This window comes from Lactuca saligna, chromosome 1, assembly GCF_052625555.1.
Source record: "Lactuca saligna cultivar CGN05327 chromosome 1, ASM5262555v1, whole genome shotgun sequence".
In the NCBI taxonomy this organism is placed as follows: domain Eukaryota; kingdom Viridiplantae; phylum Streptophyta; class Magnoliopsida; order Asterales; family Asteraceae; genus Lactuca; species Lactuca saligna.
Genome location: NC_136417.1, coordinates 23,479,152 through 23,491,978, shown reverse-complemented (window position 1 = coordinate 23,491,978; position 12,827 = coordinate 23,479,152). Strand labels below are relative to the sequence as shown.

Below are 12,827 nucleotides of genomic sequence, written 5' to 3'. Positions count from 1 at the left end.
AGACTACAGGTTTATCTTTGAATAGTCTTTTACAGTCCTCGTTTATTTAATACTTTCCAAATCTTGTGATTGGTCCTTGATGAATTTATGAATCGTGGGCATAAAAGGGTCCATACTTTTCCTTTTGAAGCTCGTGCACACTAACTGTTTGATAGAATGCCAACAATGGATACCCTCTTCACGGTGTTCTTATTGTTGTCGTCTAACGCCTTTTTGTGGAGGGTTTGCCATGCTTCATCTTACTCTCCTCTTATACGCAGCGATCTTGGAAGGCGACCTACCGATGAGCAACCACTGTCCAAGATTGCTGTTCACAAAGCTCTTATTGCTCTCCATGAATCCGCATCCATTCACGCCAGCCCTCTTCTTCTGGGTTTGAAGGTAAATATGGTCTATATTTCATTTACTTATCATCGCTTAAACCTCCGCTTAACTCTTAGCATCCTTCTTGTAATCTTGACCATTTATCGTAGTTTACTACATTCAACAACGTTGTTGCTCAATACTCTAGGATTTTTTCTGTTAGAATCGTTGTGTTTTGGCCTAAATCATTATAATTTGTGATTCTATAAGTCGCTAGGTCCTTAGTTGAAAAGGTTTCTGTGCTACCATAGGAATAAAACAGGTTCCCTTGATGTGGTTGATATGATTTGTATCTCATGTCTTTAAATTTTATACTAAGTCCTATAAGTTTCCTGTTCCAACTTTGAGATTGTATCATATATAAATTTATATGATGATAGGGCGAGGATACTGCATGGGTCAATGTGGAGCTCAGTTACCCAGATCCATCTGAGGATGACTGGGTCGGAGTTTTTTCACCTGCAAAGTTCAAGTAATGTTCCTATGTTACACACCTGCATATTATCTTGCAGCATTTGCATCTTCATATAAAGATATTAATTCATATTTTAACCATGTGAATATGTCAGCGCATCAGATTGCTATTCTGAATCCGGAAAATCACATGAAGCTCCTTGTATATGCACATCCCCGATAAAGGTATGCATAATAATATAATAATGCTCAGGGTTTTGAAAATTTAAAAAAGTTATATCGTGTTTGATCAGTTTTGGTTATTCTCACATGAAACATTTCCTTTATAGTACATGTATGCAAACCACTCGGGTTCCAATTACATAACAGCAGGAAAAGCTAAACTGAGTTTCCAGATCATCAATCAACGTGCAGATTTCTCATTTGTGTTATTTACAGGTGGATTGGAAAATGTGAGTCGATTATTTCTTTCTACTCTGTTTATCATTGTTAACATAATTCACAAGGTTTTAATATTGTTGACTGATTATGTTATTTGGAATCCAGCCAAAAGTGGTGGCTGTTTCAGATCCCATATCATTTGTGAACCCTAAAGCTCCCCTTTATCCACGCCTTGCACAAGGGAAGGCTTGGGATGAAGTAAGTTTAAAAATGGTGTCCATTTACTAAACCATTTTATAATATATCTTTGTTTAATTTCTAGCCAATCAGTTTGTGACAAATGGCATGTTGTGTAAAGATGACAATAACATGGACAAGTGGTTACAACATTGATGAAGCGACTCCATTTGTGGAGTGGGGTTGGAAGGGCCATGACCCAAAGCTTTCTCCAGCTGGAACATTGACATTTACTCGTGGAAGCATGTGTGGTATAAATTATAAAACTATAAATTATAATCTCATTATAAAAAACTACCCAATGCATTATCATTATGTTTATAAATGCCCTAATTACAATTTTTGGCATTAGTAATGATTACTTAATTACAATGCAGGTGAACCTGCAAGAACTGTTGGATGGCGTGATCCTGGTTTTATACACACTAGTTTCTTGAAGGAATTATGGCCAAACACTATGTATGTGTACTTTATAATTAAATCCCCCCTTGGTTTTTCTATTAAGTGATTTCTGGATAAAGTGTTGTATTGACTATTGATAAATGATGTTTACAAAGTATTTGAAAAAAAATGAAATGCACACTTGGGGATAAATATAATTGAAGAAAGAATCTAATGAGGGCAAATTTGGAAAAAGTCAGGAGACAATATTCTGAGCTTGTTTGGTTTCTACAACAATTTTGCAGGTATAATTACAGGATTGGCCATAGGCTATTGAATGGATCAGTTGTTTGGAGTAAAATGTATTCATTTAAATCGTCCCCATATCCAGGGCAGGATTCATTGCAACGTGTTATTATTTTTGGAGACATGGGGAAGGTAATAATAGTTAAATATAGAAAGCTGCTAATAATTACAAATGAGCAAAGAAATGATTTTTAGATTGGTGAACTATTTAAAATTTCAGGCGGAACGCGATGGATCAAATGAGTATGCTAGTTATCAGCCAGGATCACTGATTACTGCTGACCAATTAATCAGTGACCTTGATAACTATGACATAGTTTTCCATATAGGAGATATGCCTTATGCAAATGGATATATTTCACAGTGGGACCAGTTCACTGCACAAGTAGAACCCATTGCATCAATAAAGCCTTACATGGTTGCAAGGTTTGCATTACAACATTCTGCTTTCATTTCTTTCTATTGCAACATATTTGACTTATTTGTAACTTGTAACTTGTGCAGTGGAAACCATGAAAGATCATGGCCCAACTCTGGAGGCTTCTATGACACTAAAGATTCAGGTGGGGAGTGTGGTGTTCCTGCTGAGACAATATACTATGTTCCTGCAGATAATAGAGCTAAATTTTGGTAAAGGATTTTTTTTTTCATATTATATTGAAACATGAAGTAAAGATGTTAAGGTATATTTAGCCTGTTAACAGGTATTCAACAAGTTATGGGATGTTTCACTTTTGCATAGCGGATTCAGAGCATGACTGGAGGGAGGGTTCTGAACAGTATGCATGGATAGAAAAATGTCTAGCATCTGTTGACAGAAAACAACAGCCATGGTTGATTTTTGCAGCTCATCGTGTGCTTGGCTATTCATCAAACAGTTGGTATGCAATGGAAGGTTCATTCGAAGAGCCAATGGGAAGAGAACATTTGCAGAAACTATGGCAGAAATACAAAGTCGACATTGCATTCTATGGACATGTCCATAATTATGAAAGAACTTGCCCCATATACCAGGTACTTGTCTCTAAACTTACTTAAAAGTTGGCCAATTTTGGGGCTATTTCCACTTTTTCTGACTTGTGTTGATGATTGTTGTGGTGGTGTAGAATCAATGTGTGAACATGGAAAGATATAGTTACTCTGGTACTGTAAATGGGACAATCCATGTGGTGGTTGGTGGAGGAGGGAGTCATTTGTCAGATTTTACTGAGATTGATACGGTTTGGAGTTTGTTTAAAGATCATGATTGGGGTTTTGTGAAACTTACTGCATTTAACCACTCTTCACTTTTATTTGAGTACAAGAAGAGTAGGGATGGACTTGTGTATGACAACTTCACAATCTCAAGAGACTATAGAGATGTCTTGGCATGTGTACATGATGGGTGTGAACCCACCACTTTGGCTTCTTAAAAAAAAGCCAATTAGATATGTTGTATTCTTGTTTTACAACACTACAAACTCATCACATTTGATGAAAAATGTGTTAGGCTTTTTATTTTCTTTATCGGTCAAATTTAGTCATAATATATGTTCTTATTAGCAACAAGCGTCTCGTTTTGACTAACCATGAAAGATTATCACCACTAAGTATAATCCATTCTAACTTTTTGAAAAATATATGGTATTAACTTTTCCATTTGGCATATCAATAAGTTCATCCGACACCATTTTTCACAATCAATTTATGTTATTCCAATTCCCTTATGTACATCTATGAACCCACTAAAAATACATGGTTTTCGATGGTAACACTAGCATACCACAAGGATGTCATGTATCAAAAGAAGTCATCACTATACATAAGAACGCATTCATTGTTAGTTGAAGCCTGAATCCATTCCAGATGAATAATGTAATTTACAAGCCCAAAATTTTCACACTTCCAACTGTTGGGATTATATGAGAAATTTTATTGTTCCCATTTTTACACAACAAAACCCAATCTCATGATGAAGTACAAATGCTATTTAATCTTCGAACAAGACTTCCCTGGTAACAGCAGCATAGTTGGGGTCTCTTTCCTGTACACATGAATAGGTTTAATATGTGCATATGAAGATGCCAAAGATCATATAAGCACAAATATTTTTGAGTATTCTTGTTATAATAAAATTGATTCTATTGTTTTTAATTTGAACCATTTTGACCCGAGGTAATATATAGATGACAAATTGGTTGTGAATTGTTTTAATTTTCCTTCAACAGTGCAAATAAGAAACTAAAAAGTCAGAACTAAATAATAATTTTAATAAAATTAGAGATAATCTAGTAATTTAATATCTATTCTTAAAAAAAAAAAAAAACTCTTACGATAAATATTGCATATCTAATGACTAATCTACATTTGATGTTATCAAAAAATTGTAACCAGAAAAAATTACTCAAACGTTGTTGTTATAGTTTTGCACAAAATCCAAAACTTCCCCTTCGCGGGTAGGATTTCCGCGCGAGTAAAATTTCAATCGACCTCCTCATTCCCATCCTCCGACGCCGACGGTGCAAAAACTAACCGTCGCAAGCGGCGCCATGGATGGTCCTGCAACACCCTCCAAGAACAAGAACTCTGATGGTGCTTCCAAGTTTCTTCTCGATCTTCCCTCCAAAGGCCTTTTCTCATCCTCCGTCATTTCTTCCAATTTGGTAATTCTACATAAACCCTACTTTCTCAATTATTTTCCTCGTTTTTTTTTATCTTTTTCTCATCGACTTTGCTATTCGCGGAATCGATTGCGCTGCTTTTTTTTTTTTTTTTTTTGAAGAAAACCAATGCGTTTTTAATATAGGTTTTGACCAATGACGTTAGGGTAAAATGCATTACGTAAAATGTATATCTGTGTATCTCTCAATTAGGGTTCGATGATTATGATTTTCGTTGTTAATTCTATTTTAACCCTTGAAATCGACCATTTTCTGTTGATACTCCGTTATGATTTCTACATTATTAAGTTTCTTTTTATTTTTGTGACGAATTGAACTTGCTTGGTTTGTGCTGTTAAAGGACGTGGTTAAGTTATGAGTAAATCATAAAAAGATACCAAATGCTTGAATCCAGGAGTGAGTTTTGTTCTCGAATTCATCCCTCTGGTGACTTTGATCCATCAATCTACAAACATGATTCATGAATGTAAATGCTTGAATCCAGGATTTGCAGTGTCGAAAGTTAAAACTATTTATTGATTATGAAGACTATTTAAGTTCTTGGTTAAATTCTTGATGATAACAGTTTTGTTGTCATCAAATCAGTAAGATAGTTCAGATCCATCATCTTATGCATTTGAAATGATTATTTAGTTCGGGCTTTCATCATCTGTTTTGCATTTTATCTTATCACACAGGGTGGAATGCGGGTCTACATAACTGATCATGACACTACACCTCCAGGTCATCTTCTACAAAATTATCTTTGCTATATGTGAATTACATGTCAAATAACTTATAAAGTTTTTCTTTCATCAGAAAATCAGCTTATAAAGACTGATCAAGTGAACATACTGATTAGATCACTTCTCCTTAAGCAACAACAGAAGTCTGGAACAACCTCAAAGAATGCAAAGGGTGCAGGCACAAATGAGGGTTCAAGAAAGAGGTATTTAACTTTTTTTTTTGTTACACATACATACTTGTTGTTTATGCTTGTGTTCACGGGATTTAGTATTTATATATTTTTGGGAATGAAAGATTACCATTTTGTCCCTAGGGCCCCAGAAAGAGCTGCGGATGGTAGGGCTTCTGCTAAGAGGGCAGCATCCACCACCCAAAATGGGTCCCGCCAAGGTTAGTTTTTTAGTTGATTATATGACACTATATGTTGATTAATGTGTTAGGTTAACTATGGTGGCGAGCTTGTTTATTTTATTTTATAATATGTTTATGGTTAAATGATTGAAGTTGCTTACTTTGGATGCTTTTACATCATTTAGACGTATTGAAGTCACAAATACCTGAAAATCTACAAAGTTTGACTGTTGAGAGACTCCGTGCACTTCTGAAGGAGAGGGGTTTGTCTGTAAAAGGGAAGAAGGTATGTGAACATTCCTTTTAAAGGGTTAAAATGGTAATTCAAGCTGTTTGTTTAAAATTCTTAATCATTCAACATTCATTCATTCAGTTTTATCAATCAGGGCCTTAAACAAATCCGATTCAAGCGTTCATGAATTGCATAAGCTTTAATTAAACATTTAGGGGATGTTTGGTTATGAGATTTGGCCGGAATTGGAATTCCATTCCATTCCAACCATTTGGTTGCAAATGAGTAGGGAATTGAGTCCCATCGGATTCGTATAGAATTGAATTCCTTTTGCAATAAAATATGTACATATTTAATATTTTTTCAACCAAGTAGTATTTATACCATGTACATGTTACATTTCATTTTAGGACCAAAAGGCACAACATTTTACCATTAGCTATTTAACTCGTTGAAACATAGTTGCATGAATTAATTCATACAAGTTGTATAAATGGTTAAAAAATGAAACATTGTTAAACTGTTTGATATTTTTTGTGTAAAAAGTGAACTGAACCCTGAAGCTTACATAAATGATTTGTAATTGTGGTGGCAGGATGAACTGATTGCAAGGTTGAGAGTGAGAGGTAGCACTACCACTGGTTCAGCAAGCTCATCTGCTGCAGCTAAGCCATTAATATAATATAATATATAATGGCATAATGGTAAAAACGCCCAACTTTTTTTGAGTCCGATTTGGTATTTGCGTATGGGCTTCTGTTTAATTTAATAGATGTTATTTTTGTGCATGTGGATTTTTAATTTTCTGATAGGTGGACAAGGGGTTGTATACAACAACTCCAGTAAGCCAATATAATATAATATAATGTAGTATGTGACTGTGTTTTGTTTGTTGTACAATTGAATGCAGTGTGATGTTATTGTTGGCTGTTTGTAAGTTCACACTGTGTGAAGACGTTCAATTAACTGCTGTTTTGGACCCATCAATAGTTTTTGTTGGACCATTTATCGGTGTCATCCTTGCATAGGGACATGCAAATCTTCTCTGTATCATTCATAGTTTCATACCCATCAGGTCCAACTTAAGAGCTGCAACATATTTTTAAATAATAAAAATTGTGTAAAATTTACACATTTCGGTAAATCCGAAAGATTAGGTCATTTACCACAATTCTCAAAATGATATGTTCATTTTTTTGATAATCCGTTGTCATAGTCTGAGCTCTCAGTCAGTTTTAAATTGCCCTAAAATCCTTATCAATTTCCAAAGCAAGAGGTCTTAAAATCTTATAACAAAAATCAATATCACCAATCCAATTATCTTCCCACAAGCTAATCAAGACATTGTTACCCCGCCTTCTTATGCATACACTCTAAGTCCAATCCTTTATAATCGTCATGGATATAAACATCAAATTATGTTGCTCCAAGCTCCTTCAATTTTCAGTCATAATTGATTTATTATTTTAGGGGAACTGATATAATAAATCCATTGTAACTAGACAATTATTAACAATGGTGGTGCTGTTTTTGATTTCTGTTAATGAAATGCAAATGGTTTGGGTTCGGTTTTATTGCAAAATCGTCCCATATATAACTGAACCAAACCATTATATGTAATGAATGTATAAAAGGTTAAAAACTTAAAAAATACTATACATAAGAGGCAATTATATCAAACTAAATATGGAATCAAATCTGAAGAGAATAGAAGATGTTAAAAAGGTAATAACATTATAATATTGGGAAATCTCCGGAAAATGTCTAAAGTTTTGGGCCAATTTATGATCTAGTTGTAAATTAAATTTCATCAACAAAAGAGGACATAAAACCGATTATTATAATCACTTTAACCCTTTTTTTTTAGCAGATTACCCCCTGTAACCCTTCTTCCCTCACTCTTTCTTCAACTCCAATTCTCTCATCTTAACTCCGATGCCAAATCCAACGACAACTACGAAAACCACCGCATCTTCATTATCGGAAAAACTAGGGCATGGATTCTAACCATTACAATGTCCTTAATAGAGCATGTGTAAAGTGAGGAACTTTTCTTGAAGTGGGTGTACAAAAATTAGTAACCCTAAATTAAGTAACACATCACAAAATCAGTAACACGATAATACCTAAAGAAAATGCGAATTGTTGGACTTAGAGAGGAAGCTGAAATAAGGGAAATCAAAGCAGGTATGATCGTTCAAAACATATTTTGGGCCTAGGGCGAGGGGAAAAATGGGCCCTTAAATATAAAAATATCATCAATTTTTTTATAATAACTCAATAATTGAAAGAAAATTACTTGTACTATTTTCTAAATATAACAATTTCCATAAAAAAGTTTGGATCCCTTTAAAAGATGAGCCAAGATGAGCCTTGGACGGTCGCCCCTATCACCCACCCTCTGAGACGGGTCTGGAAGCAGGTGACAGGTCGCTGACGATGAAGGTGGTGGTCGTTATGGAGGCGGTGGTGTCAACGGAACCGGTGAACCTCGTCGTAGTGGTGGTTGGCGTCAAGTAAGCGTCGTTCGATTAAGAGAGAAAAGGGTGAATGTGTAGCGATCATCAATGGAATTGAGTTTGGAAGTTATATAGATGGGGCATGGTGGGCCGATATGGGGAGGAAAACGAAGTGATAACACTTGATAAATAAATTCGAAGAATTTATAAAAGTTCTTCTAGCTCACATGGTAAGGTATGCGGTTTGGGAGTGGGAGGTCAAAGGTTTGAGTTACACTCCTTTCTTTTCTCCCAAATATATATATATATATATATATATATATATATATATATATATATATATATATATATATATATATATATATATATATATATATATATATATATATTGCAAAGGAATGGCATGCCACATCAGTTGCCACGTAAGCCCATTAGTCCAATTGATATGTCACCTAAGCCAGCAGTCTATTTAGTGCCACTTTAAAATGTTGCAAGTTAAAAAAGGTCAGTCGGTTTCCTGTTATTTTTCGTTAATAAAATTTAATTTAGAACTAGATCATAAAATAATCTAAAAATTTAGGACTTTTCTAGATATTTTCCTTATAATATTTAACAAATAACAATAAGTTTTTATTTTTATTTTTTTATTTTATTTTTACAACAATGCACTTATTGCTTTTGACTCTTAATTGCAATGTATTTTTTTTTTTACAATTTTGAATTATTAATCAATAACCAAAATCATTAACTGTTAACCGAAACTAGTTCTAACCAATAACTGATGGATATTGAACCGTGTTACTGTTTGTAATGATTATGGTTTGGTTTTGGTTTATAATTAAACCAAACTGCCTCATACACATCCTTATCTTTTTTTTTTACGGTCACCTAAGAGATAGATTAATATAGGTTAAGCTTGGTAATACTAATTTGAAGGTTAAAATTACTTATTTACGTAATAATATTTTATCTTCTTCCCAATTTATGGAACAGCGTTTCAGCCAAAAAATGTAGTTCAAATTTTTGACAAACAAGACTCTAAACAAAAAGTAGTTCTTTTTAGCAATCATGATTGTTAATTTCATGATTTTATAATGTAATTTTGACTGAATTTGACATAAATAAACTCATATTACAACACAGTTAGATGACACTGTTCAATATTTTGATCGTTAATAAACCTTTAAATAGTTTATAGTACCTTTATGTATATTATTCCTTAATTAAATCTTTCACCGCTTTAACAATATGATCTGTTTTGACGAATTATTCGATCACAACAACCCAACATTTTCTTAATAAATAATTGATTTAACATGTAAATCTTGCATTGATTTTTTTTATTACATACTTTCCAACTCTTTCTTTCCCTTTCAACTTTCAAGACTTTAAGATGTGCACACACACACACACCATCCCGTCTCTCACTTGTAAATCGGGTGTGTGTCCAATTGGTACGGACCACGGACCCCAATGATTTGTTTAAGACGGTCGGTGTATGGTCCATTCGGACCCGAGCCTATCTTTTCTATTTTATGGTGCCGAAAGCTCCTTATCATCAATTATTGATATCATCCGTTGATGTAAAAGTGCATGCGGATATAAAGAAAATATTATTTTAGAAGAACTGTGACACACCATATGTTAACAATTTATTATTTGTTTAATGCTGTTTTCTTTTTATATATAATAATATATTGGACCAGTAATAGAGATGACAAATTTCATCCATTACACTTGTCAATGAGTCGATTGCGGCTATATTCTTTCTGTTTGTCATGCGTAGACAATAAATATAAAAATTATTAATAGTCTGTTTGGCAAATTTAATTGAAAGTTGGTAAGTGGAATTATAGCTCTTTTATACTTGTATATATTTGGTAAAGATAATTAGAATTTTTTTGAAACTTCTAAAGTTACATAGAAAAATAAACTGTTTGCAAAAAATAAATATATAAATATATTTTTAAAAGTAATATATTATGGGATTTTTGTTAAACGTAACTTTTTTAAATAGTTTTTGGATTAAGAGCTTTAAAATAAAAGCTAAAAATATTTTCTACCTAAGGAATTTTTTTTTTTTTTTTTTTTTTTAAATAATTTTCTTAAACGCCAAAAATAATAGCTCACAAAAGTTGTATGCCCGTTAATGTTATTATTTTTGGCTACACTTTAATATTTAAAATTGTGTAAAAAAAAGATTGGTTAAACGGGAAATTAGTCGAAAATCGGTCATATAGTGTATCTATAGCCTATCAAAATTTCCCAAATGATTATTATATTAATATAATTATGAAATTATAGTAATAATATAGTTATATTAATCATTTTAATGTTTCTGTTCGACTCATTTTCATTCATACCAAAAATCACCCGTTTTTACTCGTTATCATTTCGGCTCATTTTACAATCTTTAGACGATAAAATTTCTAGATGGCAAAGTGATCGGATTAGATAAAAGTTAAAACAAGTAATTTTGGAGAATAAGTTAACATGTTAGACATTCTTATTTTGATTTTTTTAATAGTCAAGGTATTAAATATGCTTAAGACACTATTCTTAGGAAAATGATCCCTTTTTATACAAAAAAAAAAATTGTGAGGTTTTTGACGTTTGGTTATATGCCAGAAACAATTAGACCATTTTCTGTTTAGTGATTTTTTTATGTGTTTATCAATTATAAACGTTAGTAAATAGATATGATAGTTAACAAATTTTTATATAAGGTTTTAGGTCTTTTTTATCATTTAACTTTATATTTTGTATTCATTTGATCATTTAATTCATTTTAAGTTGAAAAAACATCATAAATGGTCTCTATGATTTTCCAAAATCTTAAGTTTAGTCCCTGTGGTTTAAAAACGTCATAAATGGTCATTGTGCTTTCAAAACTTTTGACAATTGGTCTTTATTGCTAACTCCATTAAATTTATTCGTTAACTAAAGGACATTTTTGTCTTTTCACGATCACAGGGACCATTTATGAAGTTTTTCTTTTAATAATAATAATAATAATAATAATAATAATAATAATTATTATTATTATTATTATTATTATTATTATTTAATATTAAAGATCTCTCTCTCTCTCTCTCTTTCTCTCCATGACCACCATCAACCTCCCAAGATCCACACAACAATCGCCACCTTCTACCATCATGAATCACCTTATTCCTCTATTCACCATCACCAAACACCGTTCCCAGCTCCACAATCTCCATTCCAGCCACCGCTTCACCAAGACCTACCTTCACCATTTCACCACCATGACCACCAAAACCACCACCCATCACCACCCTTATTTTCTCAAAACTTCCAACCACCTTACCATACAGTCCTACACCATAAACCCACCACCCATCACCACCCTTATTTTCTCAAAACTTCCAGCCACCTTACCATACAGTCCTACACCATAAACCCATAGCAATTAACCTTCAAATAAATCTTCACAGCTTTCTAATTCTAGTCTCCATTCACTTACCTTCATCAACTTCTTCTTTCCTCTTCATCCCCTACACCACCCACACAAACATCACTGCCCAACATCACTTTCAATCACCAAAGACCTCCCATATTCCTCCATTATCATCATCCTTAATAGTTGCAAAAGTAAAAAATAAAAGATAAAAGAAGAGGCTAGTCTATTCAAAAAGGAGAAAAAGGAGAACTGTGATTGAGATTAGAAGAAGGAGAAGGAGGATGAGACGTTGGGTGATTGTGTTTGTCGATCAGATTCTATGAATCGAAAGGGGGGGGGGTCCGATTTCTAGTTTGATACTACTTTTAGTTCTTTGGCTGTCTCTCTCTAGTATGTTTAATGGAATCAACCACCGCTAGTCGTCCTTCTCGGATTATCCCTCTCACCGTTGATGTGAAACCTCATCGATCTAACCTTTGTTGGCGTTTCAAGGTCCGGTTTTGTCGATCTAACCCTTATCGGAGTTGCCTATTAAAGAAATCCCAAGCACCGTCGGACCCACATCGACGATGAACAGTTTTGAAAGGGGTTGATGATTGGAAGTCAAATGAATGGAAAAGGGTTGACGACCCAGATTTGCTGGAGAGGGAGAAATCAACATCGATCTAGCAGTTGTTGAGCATGGTGGGCTGGGTACGGTGGGGTGTTTGATTTACCACGATGGGTGCAGTCGATAGCCGATGAATCATGGCACCATGAAAGCTTCAACTTATTGTACATTGTGTGAGAGAGGGAAACAAAGGAGGGGGGAGCAGGCGTCATATATATATATATATATATATATATATATATATATATATATATATATATATATATATATATATATAGGGAGAGAG

At 33.6% G+C, this 12,827-nt stretch overlaps 2 protein-coding genes across 2 annotated transcripts; both read left to right on the top strand.

The window, feature by feature from the left end:
- Positions 1-3,630, top strand: LOC145028754 (nucleotide pyrophosphatase/phosphodiesterase-like). Its single transcript, XM_078977503.1, has 12 exons — positions 1-381; positions 744-835; positions 933-1,002; positions 1,107-1,229; positions 1,324-1,416; positions 1,517-1,646; positions 1,773-1,854; positions 2,082-2,214; positions 2,303-2,508; positions 2,587-2,712; positions 2,787-3,096; positions 3,189-3,630. The coding sequence occupies exons 1-12, from the start codon at positions 157-159 to the stop codon at positions 3,492-3,494; spliced, it is 1,896 nt and encodes a 631-aa protein (XP_078833629.1). The 5' UTR covers positions 1-156; the 3' UTR covers positions 3,495-3,630.
- An 856-nt stretch (positions 3,631-4,486) lies between these two features.
- Positions 4,487-6,988, top strand: LOC145028744 (protein LOWER TEMPERATURE 1-like). Its single transcript, XM_078977496.1, has 6 exons — positions 4,487-4,724; positions 5,420-5,465; positions 5,541-5,670; positions 5,782-5,858; positions 6,005-6,105; positions 6,647-6,988. The coding sequence occupies exons 1-6, from the start codon at positions 4,611-4,613 to the stop codon at positions 6,731-6,733; spliced, it is 555 nt and encodes a 184-aa protein (XP_078833622.1). The 5' UTR covers positions 4,487-4,610; the 3' UTR covers positions 6,734-6,988.
- The last annotated feature ends 5,839 nt before the right edge of the window (positions 6,989-12,827 follow it).

Bases quoted from the DNA above. Each gene is read 5' to 3' on its own strand.
- LOC145028754 (XM_078977503.1), top strand. From the start codon at position 157: ATGCCAACAATGGATACCCTCTTCACGGTGTTCTTATTGTTGTCGTCT. The intron at 382-743 runs GTAAATATGGTC...ATATGATGATAG, and splicing joins CTCTTCTTCTGGGTTTGAAG to GGCGAGGATACTGCATGGGT. The intron at 2,215-2,302 runs GTAATAATAGTT...TTAAAATTTCAG, and splicing joins TTTTTGGAGACATGGGGAAG to GCGGAACGCGATGGATCAAA.
- LOC145028744 (XM_078977496.1), top strand. From the start codon at position 4,611: ATGGATGGTCCTGCAACACCCTCCAAGAACAAGAACTCTGATGGTGCT. The intron at 5,466-5,540 runs GTCATCTTCTAC...TTCTTTCATCAG, and splicing joins TCATGACACTACACCTCCAG to AAAATCAGCTTATAAAGACT. The intron at 5,671-5,781 runs GTATTTAACTTT...TTTTGTCCCTAG, and splicing joins AATGAGGGTTCAAGAAAGAG to GGCCCCAGAAAGAGCTGCGG.